The sequence below is a fragment of the Medicago sativa genome, chromosome 8 (assembly GCF_051527215.1).
Source record: "Medicago sativa cultivar Bolivia chromosome 8, Bolivia_mono, whole genome shotgun sequence".
NCBI lineage: Eukaryota > Viridiplantae > Streptophyta > Magnoliopsida > Fabales > Fabaceae > Medicago > Medicago sativa.
The window spans coordinates 14,035,224-14,054,650 of NC_140756.1; the positions used below are offsets into that span (position 1 = coordinate 14,035,224).

The 19,427-nt window shown below is 31.4% G+C and overlaps 2 protein-coding genes across 5 annotated transcripts; both read right to left on the bottom strand.

Annotated features, from left to right (window-relative positions):
- Positions 1-181: 181 nt before the first annotated feature.
- LOC146897169 (PHD finger protein ALFIN-LIKE 4-like) lies at positions 182-4,382 on the bottom strand. 2 transcript variants are annotated; one of them, XM_085731692.1, is made up of 5 exons: positions 4,121-4,382; positions 2,602-2,634; positions 1,833-2,061; positions 1,582-1,717; positions 182-774 (listed from the first exon to the last, which is right to left on the bottom strand). In XM_085731692.1, the coding sequence occupies exons 1-5, from the start codon at positions 4,215-4,217 to the stop codon at positions 499-501; spliced, it is 771 nt and encodes a 256-aa protein (XP_085587818.1). In that variant the 5' UTR covers positions 4,218-4,382; the 3' UTR covers positions 182-498. The 2 variants fall into 2 exon arrangements, with proteins under 2 accessions (XP_085587818.1, XP_085587817.1); XM_085731691.1 differs by having other exon boundaries at positions 182-777.
- Positions 4,383-15,586: 11,204 nt separating this feature from the next.
- On the bottom strand, positions 15,587-19,133 carry NF-YA6 (nuclear factor Y, subunit A6). Of its 3 annotated transcripts, none has more exons than XM_085734694.1 (6): positions 18,975-19,133; positions 18,199-18,400; positions 17,277-17,425; positions 16,957-17,043; positions 16,362-16,529; positions 15,587-16,279 (listed from the first exon to the last, which is right to left on the bottom strand). In XM_085734694.1, exons 2-6 carry the CDS (start codon positions 18,389-18,391, stop codon positions 15,923-15,925), a joined length of 954 nt encoding a protein of 317 aa, XP_085590820.1. In that variant the 5' UTR covers positions 18,392-18,400; positions 18,975-19,133; the 3' UTR covers positions 15,587-15,922. The 3 variants fall into 3 exon arrangements, with proteins under 3 accessions (XP_085590820.1, XP_085590819.1, XP_085590821.1); XM_085734693.1 differs by having other exon boundaries at positions 18,199-18,418; positions 18,975-19,132; XM_085734695.1 differs by lacking the exon at positions 18,975-19,133 and having other exon boundaries at positions 16,957-17,031; positions 18,199-18,418.
- Between the last annotated feature and the right edge of the window lie 294 nt (positions 19,134-19,427).

Below are 19,427 nucleotides of genomic sequence, written 5' to 3' on the forward strand. Positions count from 1 at the left end.
ATAACTCCTCTCACTCTCACATAACATCTTATTCAATACAAGAACTATCCATAACATAATTGGTCACACTAGTATTTTGTGTTGGTCTAACTCTAACCTATACTTCCCTCCATTTTTTTACTTAATTTCAAATTTTGGAAGAGGGATACACCATTACCAAGCAAGCAAGCAACAAAGAAAGTAACAAGACATCCTTTTAAATAAATTTTTGTTTAAATATCCTAGTTTTCCTCATAACATTAAGGAAAAGATTTAACTTTCCAAAGTCAGCAATTCATAAATAACAATAAACTACAGTTTGAACAAACACCACAGGTCATCGACTGAATTGCAGCCGACAACAACAAAACCAACAACAGCACAGTTCTATAATGGACTAGTAAATAAACACCTACAATGTGCCAAACAGAAACTATCCAATAACTTAAAAGTCTAGAAAGAAAAACAGAACAACAACACGATCAGTAAATGATCGAAACCTTGCTTGTTATTGTATCTTCAAGGGCGAGCTCTCTTGTTGTTGCTGCATGATGGACACTTGTATTGCTTGATATGCTCAGCCCTAGCAGGGGTGATCTTCACACATTTCCCATGGAACCACTTCTCGCAGATGTCACAGCAAATCCAGAATTCATCAGTGCCATAATGCTCACCGCATGCACCACATAAGGTCTCTCCATGTTCATCTTCATCTTCCTCGTCCAGTTCCTCCACCTCATCATCTTTAGGTAACTCCAATGGCTTTGTCTGCTTAACCTGAGGTTCTGGAGCCCGCTGCTTCACCATTCAAAAATTAGATGAGAAAACAAATTAGCCAATCAATAAAAAAGAAACTGCAAATATGCCAAGCAATAAAAAAGAAACTGCAAATATGACAACAATACTTACAATACAAATCAAATATTCATATACCACCTTCACAAATTTGGAGTACTTTTACAGAACTACATTCCATTTAAACCATGAATTTGAAAATTAAATATAAAAAAACTTTCAAAACATTGATGCCGCTATCACATCCAGAACAACAGTACACATGAAATTCCCACAATCCACATCAGACTTCAAAAATAACAGCAACAAAACCATGATAAATTGTTCAAAATCACAATAGCCTCCAGGGATTTCCATTGCAAACAATATTTTTCATCATATTAAAGTTTTCTTTTGAATGCATGGGCAAGGTCAAAGCTAAAACACAGCAATTATTGAAGTCAATGATAGAGTTCTATTCTTCTGAGTAATAAATATTATAATGTTCTGACAATACCATTATCAAGAAGAAGAAAATCTAATAATACCATCCAAATATGATACCAGATTTAACTTCTGGAGATGGATATATCAATGTATACATATGTTAAATATTCTATCTCCATTTTCTAGATATTTGCATAATCATTTAAATATTTCAAATCATAGGCTGAACTCCCCAGATAATTAACTAACTAGCAACTCAATTCAGTACAAACAGACAGCACCTTAATATAAACAAGAGTTCTTCACAGAAACACAGACGTATGTATAAAAAATATATGTATATTTGTCATGCATAAGTTAGAGTAGAAAAATATTATTTACCGCTTTCGAGCTGGACTTGGATTTGCTGCCACTGTGGTTTGAAACTGAAGACTTCTCCTTGACTTGTTTCTTTGCTGCACCAGTAACAACTTCAAATATTGATGGCAGATCATTGATCATGTTGAACAGGCGCTTCCTGCATCACAATGAAAGTCATGAGTACATGGATGAACAACGGATACATACAGAAAAAATCCGATACATATGATAACTTAACCGCTGGTAAGATTTATGGTTAAAATATGAAATACCTGTCAGATTTGTCGAAGCCAAATCTGGCACCAAAGTAGTACGCAATGGCGATTAACCATGAATCACTGTGAACAGCAACCAAAGATAGCCAGTCTTTCTCTTGCATGCCATCCCTGGCAAAGTTAATGCCAAGCACAGGCTCGGGAAGCTCTGGCGGAACTTCCTCAGCAGGTAAATTGACTTCCCACTGCTCACTAGGGAAGCCATACAAGCACAGGTTCTCCTTCTCTGAAAGAATCAAGTAACAGGTTTATATAGCACAAGTACCAAATAGAATACCGAAAAAAGAAATGCCCTGTAATCAGTATAACATGGCAAGTAATCCGTTCTCTACAGGATTTTTCTTTGCAACTATAAAAGATCTGCAATATAGTATCTATATCTGCAACGAAAAAAAATACTGCTAGGAGACTTGATAAGATAAGATCGTGACTATAATGTTCCTTGATGAAACTAATATAGTTTTTAAAACAGTAGTACCCTCGTGTAAGATTAATTTGAATATATATACTGAAGAAGGAATGTGAAAACATGTGCTCAAGGACCAAAGTGGCCATTTTTTCACAAAAATCAATAACAATTAAACATATCTTCAGAGCAAACAAAAATTTCTTCGAACATCAAAATAAATCAATAGAATGATACTTGTTTATGAATATTAGGGAAACCCCTATTGCATTCATCCATCCAGCAAGTTTAAAACTTGATTAATCCAAAAGACAAATGCCGTGGCACAAAACTACCACGTGAAAAGTGAATGTAACTTACCCGGATCACATTGGGTATAGAACTCTTCAACATCTGCAACAGCACAACCAGGCAGAAAATAGTTCATCAGTAAAGAAAAGATTTCAGACTACTCTTATATATAAATTTAAAATGAACACAACCAAAAAGTTCAAGGCCACAATGAAGCACGAAATGTCATATTCAAGTATCGAAAATGAATTATCAGGACAAAACAGAAAATGACAAGAAACACATCATGTATCAATTGCAGGTTAACATATTGCACACCCTCCACATCAAGTGCAAGAAAAACTCAAGTTGAGTGTACTGAAAGAATTCTGTCAAAAAAAACTACCAAGGGCCTGTTTGGATAAACAGCTTATTTGCAGCGCTTACCATGATAAGCGCTAACGCATAAGCTTACATATGCTATTTTTTATATATGCTATAAGCTGTTTAATAAGCTATGTTGGAGAACTTATGAACATAAGCCAAAAAAAGCTTGTTAAGTTGTCATAAGCTGTTTTCATAGGTTCTCCCAAACAGTCTCACAAAACTTATATCAGTAGATAAACCAATCCAAACAGGTCCTAAAAGATGATAGGCAACAACTGACTAAATGGGAAAGCAAAAATAAATACCAATAAACCACATCCACCTATGGTAGTTTTAGTTCAAATTACTCCTTCCCATTTCACAACAAACTAAACTCAATTCCCATTCCTGAGAACCCATGAATTATTACACAATTCAAAATGACATGAAAATTAACCACATCAGGTATCAATCATCAGCTTCATCCAAACAGCCACATTAAAAACACTTGTAAAATTCAAAAACAAAACCCATTTCAAATCTAGCTAAATTGTAAACAGTGAAAAGTTCAAAATCAAAAGGTACTCAAACTATGAAACAGTGACACATACAAGGATACCAGAGACAACACGTACACCGGTGGTAAAAAAAATATATAATTGAATGAAATCATGTGTCTCGGACACGGAGACACGTCGGACACAGGACACACTTTCGATCAGAAGTCTCGGACTAAAATTTTCAGCTAAAACTAAAGTTAAAAAAAAAATTGCAAGGAACCATCTCAAATACTCAATTTAAACAAACATCACACATTCTTGCATTAAAAAAATCAAATTTCACAAAAACAACTATTTGTAAAATTCTAAACCCACTTGAAAATTCAGTTGACCCATTAAGTAAAATTGAAAAATAAAGTAAAAAAATGCACAGAACCAATGAAATTCTCAAGAAAAACAAACATCACACATTATTTCATTAAAAAAATCAAACTTCAAAATTTAACAAATTTAAAAAATATTACCGCTAATATTATAAACAACAATAAGAACAGCGATGTGTAGAAAACAAAACCAACCCAGTTGAAAATTCAGTTGACCCATCAAGTAAAATTGAAAAACAAAGTTGAAAATCATGAAATTAACACAAAAAGCACATTACTTTACTCCAAAAAATGAATTTGAAAATTTCGATTTGAAAAAAAAGAACAAAAAAATGGTTTTTTAAGGTTTGTTAGATATACCAGTGGTGAGAGCTTTGATGAGACCAGCACGACGACCCTTAAAATCTCTGAAAACTTCCTCAACGGTGCGTGGATTATACTGTGTGCGCGCGTCCATTGTAGCTTCTCCTGGTCTTGTTCTGAGAAGAATGAAAGTGGAAGTGGGTTTAGGGTTGAAAGAGAATTTCTGAAGTGGAAGAGTGAGAGTGAAGTGGGAGAGACAGGTTCTCTCTCTCTCTTCTCTCTCTCTAGAAGAGCTTCGCTTGGTGTTTCTGCAAAGTATGAGAACTGAGAGAGAAGTGCAAGTTGTGTTTGTTTCACAACGCAACACCAAACACAATAAACAACTTTTTTTTTTTTTTTCCTTTTTGAGGTTTTATTGCGGTAATTTTCAACGATGATTTATACGTCAACGTTACAAATATATTTTGATATTTTTTTCATTATTTGTAACATTTTATCGTTATATGATATTAACTTGAATTTGGTAAATTTAGATTTTTAGAGGGATTTTGAATTTAGTTATTGATTCGTCTTTTCCATTTTTAGCCATGTTGACGTTTTTTGTTTCCGATATCATCTACTTTTTCCGATCATTATTATAAGAAAAAAGTTATTTTTTAGATTCAATGAATAATTAATGTATTAATGTTTTAGTATTAATCATTTTATTTTAAGAAGAATGAGGTCGAGTAATATAAAATTTAAAAAGAAGATAAGTAAAGTGCGATCAATAATTTGAGTTTATTTCTAATATATTATATCAAATTGAATAAATGAATTAATCTTTTGGAAAAGAATAAATATGTTTTTAGTAAAAGAATGTTATTTTACTATGGTTGGAAAATAAAATTGAGATGGATCCGTGTTGCATTGCAACTTGCAATGCAAATCTCATCCTCCTACATCCAATTCCCGGTCTTTTTTTCTTTTTCCTCATGGTATATCTAAATATGCTAAAAAAAAAAACTATAAAAATTAATTTAAGGATCAAGTTATCACTTGAGAAACCACTTTCTCTAAGGACGGTTTTTCAACAACTTTTTCTTTTTTATTCTTTTCTTTTTCATATTGAGGAGTCATCTTTAGAGCGAGAGACTTCTCAAATTTAGTTTTTTGTTTCTTGAGAAATTACTCCGAAGTGGGGTGATTTCTCGATTTGGTATTATTTTTTATACCGTTCATTTATTCAATTTTCGAGACTAAGGTTTTGCTTTTTGACTAGGTAATTAAATATAATAACTAATTAAGTTAATTTATTTAATAATTTAGAATCATAATATTTAATAATAACGTCAATATATTTAAGTCCGTGTTGACTAAAAAGAAAAAGCGAAAATACATTGTACCGAAAAATGAAAATACATTGAATCAAAAAAATGCAAATATGGTACAAGTGTAAATAACAAATTTATCGTTCAAGATGTGTCAGTTAATTAGAGCCTGACTTTGTAGTTTCAATGTGTTAGACAAAAATTGTTTAAAGAACATAGGCCCTTAAGTTTTGATGATAACAAAGCATGTATGCGAACAATTAGGATATTCTAATGTTCGTTTAAGTGTGTAGGAAATTCTAAGTAAATGAAGTTCTGCCTTTAGACTAAGTCACCATTCTGCTAAAAAAAGAAACATTGGTATGGACAACCTTGAACGATACAGCTCCATAATCCTTCTCAACACTACATCTTCATTTTTTGCCATAATCATTCCTAGCGATGTATCTCCTTTTATTGCCACATCAGATATTCAACGTATTTCATCAAACTGATCATAGCAAGCATTACTAGTTCAGAAATGACTAATTAACAATAAAAATTACTTAAATTCCTAATGCTCACCGTTCATTTGGTATTATTTTTTATACCTTTCATTTATTTAATTTCCGAGACTAAGGTTTTGCTTTTTGACTAGGTAATTAAATATAATAACTAATTAAGTTAATTTATTTATAATTTAGAATCTTAATATTTAATAATAACGTCAATATATTTAAGTCCGTGTTGACTAAAAAGAAAAGGCGAAAATACAATGTACCGAAAAATGAAAAATACATTGAATCAAAAAAATTCAAATATGGTACAAGTGTAATAACAAATTTATCGTCCAAGATGTGTCATTTAATTACAACTTGACTTTATAGTTTCAATATGTTAGACAAAAATTGGTTAAAGAGCATAAACCCCTAAGTTTCGATGATAACAAAGCATGTATGAGAACAATTAGGATATTCTAATGTGCGTTTAAGTGTGCAGGAAATTTAAGTATATGAAGTTCTGCCTTTGGACCAAGTCACCACTCGACTAAGAAGAGAAACATTGTTATGGACAACCTTCAAGCTTCAACGATACAACTCCATAATCCTTCTCAACACTACATCTTCATTTTTTGCCAGAATCATTCCTAGCGTTGCTTCTCCTTTTATTGCCACATCAAATATTCAACATATTTCATCAAAATGACCATAGCAAGCATTACTAGTTCAAAAATGACTAAATAACAATAAAATTACTTAAATTCCTAATGCTCACTGTTCATTTGGTATTATTTTTATACCGTTCATTTATTTAATTTCCGAGGCCAAGGTTTTGCTTTTTGACTAGGTAAATAAATAATTAAGTTAATCTATTTAATCCTTAAAAAAAGTTAATTTATTTAATAATTTAGAATCATAATATTTAATAATAACGTCAATATATTTAAGTCCGTGTTGACTAAATAGAAAAGGCGAAAATACATTGTACCCAAAAATGAAAAATACATTGAATCAGAAAAATGCAAATATGGTACAAGTGTAAATAACAAATTTATCGTTCAAGATGTGTCAGTTAATTAGAGCTTGATTTTGTAGTTTCAATGTGTTAGACAAAAATTGGTTAAATAACACAAGCCCTTAAATTTTGGTGATAACAAAGCATGTATGAGAACAATTAGTATATTCTAATGTGCGTTTAAGTGTGCAGGAAATTCTAAGTAAATGAAGTCCTGCCTTTGGACCAAGTCACCACTCAGAAAAGAAACATTGTTATGGACAACCTTCAATGATACAACTTCACAATCCTTCTCAACACCACATCTTCAATTTTTGCCAGAATCACTCCTAGTGTTGAATCTCCTTTTATTGCCACATCAGATATTCAACATATTTCATCAAACTGACCATAGCAAGCATTACTAGTTCAAAAATGACTAAATAATGATAAAAATTACTTAAATTCCTAAATTCTTAGATAGAAAAAGATTAGATATTACAGGTCATGTGATCACTCAAAACAACATAAAACTTGGGGGATAAGTTATACGTAATTACCAACATTTTGTAGGTTATCACTTAGCAAGCTAAAACTACCTAGGGGGCCTACCTGATATGAACTAAAAGTTAGATGTTTTTTGTGACGCATGTTAAAAAGCAAAATTGGTTAAAACTCCTTTTAAAATTAAAAAACATTGTTTCTACCTCTAGGCCACCAGAGCTTCTACGCATTTATCTTTTGGGGTAAGTTGATACTGCCTCTATCAATGGAATGAAATATAGATTGGTCATTGTTGATGACTTTAGTATATCGACTTGGTGAAATTTCTGAGAAGAAAAGATGAGTTGTATGAGATGTTTAGTATATTCTGCAAACAAACTCAAAATGAATAAGAAACATCTATTTTGAAAATTAGAAATGAGTGATGACGAAATTGGCAAGTGCACCAAATCGTACGCAAGTAATAAATTCGTAAGTAGGCGTCTCCACAGGGATTGTCGTTCAACTTGGTAATTAGCGGAATTTATTAGAAATAAAAAGATGAAGTAGTTTGCAGGATTTTAATTGTCCGGTCCAATGCGAGATTAGATTGTTGTGATTCATACTTTTATCGGATATTAGGGAATCCTTAAATCCCTCATTCGTCTTTGTTGGAATTAACTCGGTTGATTATTCGTTTATGACTTTTCTTTTGATTTAAAAAACTAGAATATGACCCCGTGATGTATTAGTGGAAGTTTTATTTTAATATTTCTGCAATTCAACCTGTTACAATTGCGGCGTTCCCTTAAGATGAGCCAAAACCCTATATTCATACATAGATTCGATTAAAAGAATTTAATTTAGAAACTAAATAATTTACTATTGTCTGGTTCACGCGAAATTAGGGTTGTCAATAATAACATTTTTTTGTGTTAACCTGAGGTTACCAAGGAAAAGGGTCCCTGGTGATCCGGAGTTTGAAAGGTAAGTAAAGCTTAACCAAAAATCGTTACATCCATAAATCAAACTCAAGTTTTCTTGAATATTTGATCTTTTGGTGGATCTCATTAATCAACTAAACCGAATTGCTTGGTTAAACAATCAAAATATATATTAATTAAGTTATTTAAATCATAATATGTAAAATAATTTTATATAAATTTAACTCCGCGTTGACTAAAAATAAAAATAAAAAATACATTGTACCAAAAAATGAAAATGCAAATATGGTACAAACATAAATGACGTTTTTATTACGTATCATTATCTATGGGATAATGATGACAATTTTTTTTTTTTGAACAAGCTAAAATGATGACAATTTTTTATGTTATAACAAACATTTTAGCAGAGTGTCTATAAAGTGTAAGCTCAATGGTAACAACATGAAATTGTACCTTAAGAGATATGGTTTAAATTTCACCCGAGGCAATTATAAAATGACTATTAGTTTAAACTTTATTACTAAAATTTTCTCTTCCTCGATTTAAAAAAATAAATAATAATAAACACACACACCCTGCATCCTTAGGATGCCTTCCCCCTTTTCATATGATCCTTTTATTAGTATAGAAACTACTTTCTCCATAGGAGACTAGTCAAATAAATTTTATTCTTTGTTTATTATTTATCATGTGAGAAGAGAGTGAAAGAATAATCAGATATAGTTTTTTATGTTGAGAAGTTACCTTTAGAAAAAACAGAAAAAACGATTTCTCATTCTGATACAAATTTTCTATATTAAGAAGACGTCGCTAAAGGTGAGTATTTGTTCCTTTACATGTTTAAATCATTAGAGTTTTATTTTCTTTTGAAGTAATAATAATATTAATTAATTAATTATATAATTTATTTATTAATCTAAAATCATAATATTTAATAATAACATTATATTAATTTAACTCTGACTAAAAATGAAAAATACATTGTACCATAAAAATGCAAATACAAATATAATATTATAAGTGTGAACAAAGTTTTTTCTTGTGTTGGGTTATATATAGGATAGTGAGGGCAATTTTTCTTGTCACACCCATCATTTTAACAAAGTCTACATCCTTAGGGTGATAGTTCAATTTTGTATGATCCATTTACTACTTACTAGTTTCTCCCATGGAGGCTTCTTAACCATGGGGAATTTACATATTCCTTAGTTATTATATTGAAATTTCCAGTAGCTACACAAAGAAATTAATATCATTTTATTTTATTTTAGTTAAATACAATGGATGTAACTTTTCTAGTGCAGAGAGGAACATCATTTTCAATTGAAGTAGGCTTTTTCGACACAATTTTGGATATCAAAGGAAAAGTTGAAAAATACCAAGGGATTCCAGTGTTCAACCAGACATTAATCTTCAATGACCAAATTCTCCAAGACGACGATGACGTTTGGAAATGTGCTATTTTTCAAAACTCTCGTATTCACATCATAGAGACCGTCACAAATTCGGATCATCATAGATCACCAACAAATCATGTAACACCTCATTTCTTATTAGTCCTTATCTATCTCATATAAGTTATACATGTTAAATATTATAATGAATGTGTTTGATTTTGTGATTTATGGGATTAATTTGGCTTAGTATTATGCTCAAGAGTGTGATCAATAGTAGTAACCTTAGTTAGTGTAGAGGTATGTCTACTTCTTATTATTATACTTTCTACATGAATTTCAAGTCTCTATTGTCTTTAAGGTCAATAAGCAGTTCGATCTTTTTCCAACTTATTTTCTCAAATGACTAAATAATATTAAGCGGTAATCAGAGCTCGGTTTTGTCCACAATAGGCCAAAGGTGTTATTTGCTTGCCATGTTTTCCTATGTATGCCCTCTTTTAAATGTTGAATGATATTCTTTGTTCTATTTACTACGCTTTTCGTCTCTAATTATAAGATCATTTATAAAAATGCATTTACTTTTAAATATACGATCATCTACAAGTTTTTAGATATATTCAGTAATGTTTTTCAACCATACTCCTTATTAATACTATTGATTGCCTTAAAATATGAAAAATCAACGTTGAATGCATTTATATGTAAGGGACAATTTAATAATAGGTACAAACTTTTCACACAGATTTATTACTCCAACAATTTTTCTTAATATCCTTAGTTTTTGTAAAATACTCTTATATTAAGGGAGGGAGGGGGTATTGTTTTATTTCACAATGTTCATGACTAGTTTTACTAGTATTGTTTGTTTATTTTCCACACTTGATTTATTACTTTTGATTGGCTTAATCAATTGATGCAGGCAGCAATGATTAGAGAAACAAATGGCACTGGAGTTTCTGAGTTTTTTGGAGCTATGATTGGTGTGACAAGACAAGCAATGCAAGCCATGACTGAATCTCATGCAACGATTCGGGCAGCGCCTTTAAATGCAGCGATGATTAGTGGAAGGAATGTCACTGGAGTAGTTTCTGGGGTTTTTGGAACTACGATCAGTGTGACAAGGCAAGCAATGCAAGCCATGACTGGATCTCATGCAACAATTCCGGCAGCGCCTTTACAGGTTGACGCTCAAACTGCTTCAAACATTGGAAATGTTAGCACAGGGGATGTATATGATGACATATTCGAGGTGATGCGTCGTTTCAACCAGGCTAGTCCTCCAAGCTTTCAGGGTAACTATAACCCTAATGGAGCAGAAAGATGGATGCAAGAGATTGAAAATGTTCTTAGAGAGATTTCTTGCCCGGAGGATCATAAAGTGTATATGGCAGCATTCATGTTAACTGGAGAAGCAGAACAATGGTGGGGCAATGTTCGTGAACGTCTAGAAAGAAGGGGGGTGGAGATCACATGGGGTTTGTTTAGATATGAGTTCTTGGTAAAGTATTATCCATAAGATATATGTAACTTGAAGGAAATGAATTTTGTGAAGTTGGAGCAAGGTACTTTAAGTGTGGCATGATAGGCCGTAAGTGCACGGCTCTATCACATAATAAAAGAGTAGTGTTAATGACACTCTCTTCTTAATACTCTCTCTAACACTCATTTTTATTGGTTTAAATCATGGTGGGTCTCACACTTTGGAAATGGGTTACACTTAAAGTGGTGGATCATACATTGTTTTTATCCAATAAGAGAACGAGTGTTAAAGAGAGTGTTGAAAAAAAAGTGTCCTTAGGCGCAATAAAAATATTGATCTCAAAGAGACTTTGTTTGAGTACCAATTCCTTTTTACTATTTTCATTATCTAAAAGAATGATTGTTGGAAAAATGGTTGATGATTGAAAGTTATAATAAAAAAAACTAGTTCAGATTTTGGTTCATCACAATGATAGAAACTACAACCCCAATTCCTCTTGTATGTTATGGGAATCAAGCTTTTAAGATGATATTCCCTCTGGTCCTATTTATAAGAAATATTTGACTTTTTTGATTCATTGCATAAATTATGTATTTGGTCTATATTCTAAACAAGATACATTAATTATACAATGAATCAAAAAAGTCAAATTTTTTCTTATAAATAGGACCGGAGGGATCCTTTCAAAATAAAAAATTATGTTTTGAACTAGACAAAATTGTTGACATATCCATTAAGAATAATTACCTTTTATCATTTAAAAAAATCTAGACCATTTTCATGTTTTGATTCTCTTGTCCAATTTTATGTTAGATATTAAACTTCATCTTTGTAGTTAATGTTTTTTTTCCTTTTGACAAAAGTGTAGTTAATGTTTTGTCAATACATAGTGTAGTTAATGTTTTGACAAAAGTGTTCATCTTTTGGTCTTTAATTTGATGTCTAAGTAAAAACATGTAGCTAAGGTTTTTTTTAGCTACAACTACAAACGTGATTAACAATATATACTCCTTCCGTTTCAAAATACATGTCCAAGTCAACAATTTCACATATGTCAATGCACAATTTTGACCGTTAATATCTTTAATTATCTAAAGTAAAAAATTATAAAAATTTAATATTTTGAAAATATTTGTCGAGACAAATCAAACAACATCTTACATGCTAATATTTGTATTTATACATTAGTTAAAAAATATGGTCAAAGTAAGTCAAGTGAATAGTGCACATTGTAAAAATTGGACATGTATTTTGAAACGGAGGGAGTATATGATTGGAATAAAAGATTTGAACCCCATAACAAACAGAAAGAATTGGGATTATAGGAAATATATCATTGAATTTCTCTCACAATCTCAAGACAGAATAATCTACTCATGATCATTGTAAATGCAGAAAAATAAAATAAAAACATTGAACAATATACAAAAATGAATAAACACCTGAATTTTATTGAATGTAGAAATTGCAAGAGCAAAGAACTAGATGAAAATGAGAGAAATCTAAAGTTTCCAAGTGTGAAGCGATGATGTACTAAGCTATTTCGTATACCTAAATTTTGCATACGAATCCTCCTCCTCTCTTTGGGTTGGCTACACAATTGATCGCATTATCTTGGTCTCCAAGAGCCTTTGTTTCATCAATCAACTCCGTGGCTTTGGTAGTTTCTTCTTTTACATCAAAATCTCTATTTTTTCCTTTATTCTCATTGGAAATAAATAAAACAATACGTAATTTAATAGAACTAAAATCACACCAAAAGCATTACATTTGAACAAGAAGAAGAAAAGAACTCATGGAAGCTAGGGTTTCATAAACATAATGAGCAAAGCTTGTCGAGGTACTACCCGTTGTATTTGGTTGCTGAAGGTGAGAGGACCAAGTGCATCAAGTTTGAGATGGGGCTAATGCCGTAGGTCAAGAAGAAAGTGGGTATGCAAGAGATCAGATATTTTCCCATCCTTGTGAACAATATCAAAATCATGGACGATGATAACTGATGATTCCTCATTGGTCATTATTTTTAGAGTATATTTTTAATTAAGTTTATATTTTATTTCTATTAGTTTAAGTATTTTTTTTTGTGAACTATAAGTTTGGTATTTAATTTAGAATCATTTAAATAAATTATCATTTTTTTGATTTATTAAGTCAAGTAGTGTATTATATTATTATTATTTGAGTCATGCTTTCTTCTCTTTATTATTATTATTAATATCATTATTTTTTTTAACAAATATTAATCCTTTTTTATTTAGGTGACTTTGAGTTTCATCACGTCTATCTCTCTTCTAATCAATAATTTTCTTTCTTCATTATAATTTATTTTAATTATTCATCTATGTTATCCATAATGTGTGCTTCTTTGTATATAAAAAAGGATTAGTTGGTACCTGTTTTTGGGGAGGGGGATGATCAATGTTTCTGGTAGATTCTTTCATTCTGTTACATGTTGTCCTTGGAGACCGGTTGTAGGCACTGAATCTTGAGTTTTGTTGTTGATTGGAAAAAAGAAAGATAGTAACTAGGAAAACCACAAAGGAGTTAAACTATAATCATCAAATGATGCATAACAAAACAAGCCATAATCCTTGAAGACTAGATGAAACTAACCAAATCAAGGGAAAGCTTAGAAGGAAACTCGTGAGAGGAGTTTCTTGATTCTGTCTTAGAGGAATTTTTTGGTTTTTCTTCAATAAATTTTCTTTTAGCTTGAAATAGTAAGTTTTAGTCCCTACAAAATTTTCCTACACACAATTTTAGTCTATGCGGATGAATCAACATGTATTTTTAAATGACTTTTTACATGTATGTTTAAAATATTATAAACATTTCCTCCGCAAAAAACAAAAGCACTTAAATTTTGATTTCTAAATTCAGATTTTCGTTACTTTTATTTAAACTTGTTGCGTTAAAAATAATAATATTTAATTGATGACATGTTAAAAAATTATAAACCATAGTAAATAAACTTTTTATAATTTTCTAAACATACCTTAAAAAAATCATTCTAAAATTTAAGAGCTTAAGGATAATTTAACAAATGGTTAAGGCTCTTTCCCCCCGCCATTCGAAGGAATCTAGTTTTCCTTCCTCTAAATTTTTTTGTTGAGATTCCAACCTTTTAATTTAAAGATTCTTTGTTTTTAGCCCTTTGTGAAATCTGACCATATAAAAGAGGTGACGTGGCAACGGATAAACCAGAATTCACTCAAATAAAATATCTTTAATCATGAAATTTGATGTCACAAGTGTTTAAAAGAGAAGAATCTTTAAATTACAATGTTTAAATCTAAAAAACAAAAAAAAAAAACAAATCACATGAGGTAAATCAGAATTAGCTCAAATGACATAGGAAAAAAGTACATTTAACCCTTGAACAAATTTAGTTTTAGTAGAGACTAAAATTGCATGCAGAAAAATTTGTAGAGATTAAAAAACTATTAAAATTATGTAAGAACTAAATTTAGAAAGTTCATATTTTGTAAGGACCAAACACATGTTTAACCCTATATTATTTTATATTTGTATTTGTTGTACATTGCACATTTCCCTTTATATTACTCATTGCTAAGGCTGGAAATAAATCAGGTCAACTTGAACATATTTCTAAACTCAACGCTTCAATTAACTCAATGAACTCGATTTAAATAAGTTGAATTTGAGTTAAAAATTAAGTTTGTTAAATATAATTGAGTTGAACTTGAGTTATACGTAGGTCGACTGATTTGAAAGTGGAAGAGTAATTTGAGAATATTCTCAATTCTAGTTGTGGATTTTTGTTGGTTTTTTTTTCACTCGGTTATTCTACAAGTTTTAGCGTGCTTTTGTATTTTTGTTTTGTAAATGGATGTGTTTTTAGTTTCCTATATTTATTTGATATTTATGTAGGTCTGAACTTTGTATTTGTATCTATCATTTCAACACACTATCCTTGTGACGACTTTTATTTTAATTTAAAATTAGTCTTTCAAACCAATTAAAAGGTCAAAAGATCTAAAACATTTTTCTTTTACAAAAAAAAAAAATACTTTCGAATAAAGTGAATCATGTTGAACGAGTCAAATCGAGTTGTTCATAAATTAAAAGGTTTGTGTTGAACTTCAATCGAATTTTGAGCCGAACCAATTTTTATCCGTTGGTCCATGAAATATTTTGTTTACGTCAAAATTAATCTCTCTGATATGTGACACATTTGATTTCAGTCCCTCAAATATAGTTTATACAACGACTTAAAATAAAATGAATATTAAAAAATGCTACAGAATTGTCCTTAGTAAATTGTATGAGAAAAATAAATTAAATAATTGAAAAAAATAAAGTAATAAATATCATTAATCATTCATTTGTATTATAAAACTACTTATCTAGAACGATTACTTTTCTCAAAAGCTACTTGTAATTAATTTGGGACGGAGTAATCAATTAGGATATGACATCATCTCACCGATTTGTTACGAAAACAACAAAAGCACCAATCAATATATAAAATCAAACCTACACATTCAACACCATTTGATTTTCAACAAGCCATTTGGCAGTCCTAGACAAAAATATAGCTTGATGACAACTTAGTTTAATTCTTTAAAGTGTTTCTTTAGCCAAACATTTTCATGGCTACAAAGCATGATATCAAGCAAAGATTTTTCTATCCTTATTCTTGAATAATAAGAAGCAAAACTAGTTATTAAGACATAATTCAAAATGAGCCAAGGATGACTTCCCATTGGAATGCAACAAGCATTGCTAGAATGTTCTAATCATGTCTCTCACATAAGGACAGATAGGCGGTGTTGATTCCGACCACCACCACCACCGGCATCGGCTGACAAATCCTGCATATGAGAAGGGTAACCACATGATCTGAAGTCGGATTCATGTTGTTGGAACATGTCGTCACTATTAGAAGCACTTGTGACGTCGGAACAAGTGGTTGTGGAAGCACCATCTCTATACTTTTCTACTTGATGTACCCTTGATTCCTGCACATTTCCACTCAGATTCAACTGAGTGGTGGTGGAAACATTAAAGCCATGGTCTTGAAGCTTTTTGGTATTTAGAAAACGTCCGCCAGAGCCTCTAGCTCTCTTCAATGCATGCAGATGGCGCGACTCGTGTAGATATGGCTGCAAGACAATATTCAAAATGTTATTGAGAGAAATAAAGAGAAATTTGCATTAGAGAAAAAGAACAAAAAAGTATGCTTACTTTCCGATTTTTGACGAGTTTGTTCTGTGCTTCGAGCTTTGCACGATACTGTCTACGTCTCATAATAGCATGGTACTGCTTCGCATTCACATAAATTGGTTCCTCACAAAGATTAAGAGGCAAAGGAATCCGAACGGGAGGCATTCCTGCTAGCTGAGTATGATGAACCTGGCAAGATTTTTATATCATGTATATATATTCACCATGGTACTTCAAGTAACTCAATGGCATTTGGATATAAATTGAAAACCAACCAATAGAATCTATAAACACTTCTAAGAAGCTTAGTTAAAGGCATAAATAGGATTCAACCACTGCAGCATTTACTCAAACGAACAACTATACGGAAGAATCACAAAAAACTTAGAACAGAATTCGTTCAAATTCAAAAGGAAAAGTTACAATAAGAATATCATGTTTTCCTGCAAAGGTGTTTCTCTTTTTCTAATTTCGTGACATAACAAAGACTACACTGCAAAATCAGAAGCAAAAGCAACATTGTACATTCCAGATAAAGACATAAATATGATGGCATAATTTTCCGTGCAAATATTTTTGACACAAGGTAAAAGAAATGAACAAACTCAAATCTTACATTATTCCGTGATCCATATGGAGCTGCTAGTAGGCCATTAGAGTATGTCTCAGCATGAGGGAATGCAACATGATCCTGAAAGGCAGACTATAAGAAAAAAAATTGCAACTATCTTCAGTGTTGTCAAATAGTGGCTATAGCGGCGCTACAAAACTATTGAGTAAATTGCTATTAATTTGTGATACGCTATTTAGTACAGTGTTGATAAATAGAGGCTATAGCGACACCATAGCATTGGAAGAAACTGCTATTTTCCACAATTCACAATTGACAACACTTATATCTTCTTTGCACCAACACACAAACACATATATACTTACAAGTGATTGATTGTGATCCAGTTGAGAAGGAGGCAAGGTAAAATCCTGACTCCCTGCAGATGATCCGATGATACCTTCCACACTCTTTCCGCCGGTTTCGCTAAGTGTTGAACAAGCAGAGGAATTGTTATACTGGACAGAAATTGGACCTAGAGCAAATACTCATCAATATGCATTAGGAAGTGACAAAAGTTTAAATTTTGTACTCCAACAGTTTTCTAATACTAGTTGATTTGTCTAAAATATTAATTTCAATCTTTGGAAAGAACAATGTGTGACTCTTAATATACTCCCCTCACATACAGGACTAGACATTAGTGGTCAAACAGATTTTGGGTACCATGGTAGAAAACATGATATCCAAGAAGGGAGAAGAGAGAGAAGTCTAAAAGGAGTAAACCGCCAAATTAGTCCCTGACTTTGTAGGGCATCAAATAGGTCTCTGACATTATGAATATTTTAAAAAGGTCCTAACCCTATAAAACCATCAAGTTGGTCCCCATATTTGACCACTCACTATCAATTAGGTCTCTATATCTTAACAATTAACTATCAATTTGGTCCTTATATTTAACCACTTATTATCAATTTAGTTCCTACCATGTTGTCACAAGGACTAATATGAGTAAAGTTTTACAGATATATTCATTATGTCAGGGATTTATATGAGAGCGCCCTACAAAATCAATGACTAACTTGGTGGTTTACTTGTTTACTGTATTGATGAGTGTAAAATGATTCAAATGAGAAAAGCGGATTCAAATGATTACATCAAGTCTAAATAGGCATTCACAAAGTAGTCTAAATAATAATCAATTACTAACCACATCTCTAATAATCTACTTTTGATGCTTATAGAAATAAAAAAAAACAATTGATAACAAGAGTCAAATGCAGATATGTAACAGATTTAATTACGAACCAACTTCCAGATAAGATTGGCGACCAGTTGATTGAGTAGAAGAAGAATCTTGGTCTTGAAATTGAAAACCTAGTGGTTTAGACTTGTGGCATTCTTGTTGCAAAACACTCATATTCAAAGTTAGATTTTCTGACATAGAGGATTGTTGCACATCAGATTCAGAACAAGTCCCCCATGGCCATGAGTGTTTCATTGTCTTCCACTACATTCAAGGCTTAACCTATTAGAATTGCAAATCACTTACCTTAAAATAAAAAGTAACAGAAAACACAATGAATTTGGAAACCAGGACTTAGGTATACAGATTTTTTAATCAAGAGCAACTATTTCTCAGTTATTAATAGCATAAAAAATAGCTAAGAAATTGCAAGAGCTAAAATTTGTAACAAGATAAGTATACAAAAATATAAATGAACATATCAATTATTACCTGCACCTCCAAAAAGAACAAATAAGACCAAATCACATATGAGGAAGATGTTTCATTTACATGTCATAGGTTGTTATTAAAAATTATTTCTTTTATGTTTCCATTTTCCTTTATTTACATGATGAAAGCAATCACAAAGGGATATGCCAAAAATCATTAAAGAAAAAACACTTATTTAAGGTTTTCAAAATAATAAAAAGCATGCCAGAAAAATGAAAAGTTTTTCTGTAAATGGCTAATTCCTAAGAATATCCACAGAAATAAAAGAGACAAAATGATAAGGTTGGAAATTCAGTATATATGTTGAAAAGGAAAAAAACAAATGGGAATTTGGTACTGTACTAACCAGAATCTATGCATGTCAAGTTTCAAATTGAAACAGAAAGTGTGGTGCCCCACTTTCTAGTACTCTTTTGTGTACTGTATGGTCTGCTATGACTTATGTGTAGTTGAGTTCAGCAGCTTGAACTTGAAGGGATGTTTCCTTAAACCATACTATAGACTCTCTTTCTCTCTCTCTCTCTCTCTGCATTAACACACGTCAATAAGTGCACTCTTTCACCATACCACCCTTCACAATTCCCAATTACTCTACTCCCTCATGTCACATTTATAAGCAAGAATGCACTTTTTAGGTTCATTGAATACAAAATGTATTTGGCCCATGTACATTTAACAAATACATTAGGAATCTAAAAAGTGTTTTTTTGCTTATAAATGTGACCGGAGGGAGTACTTATTTATTTCTATCTTTGATATTTACTAAATACTCCCTCCATTTAAAATGAATATCGTTTGA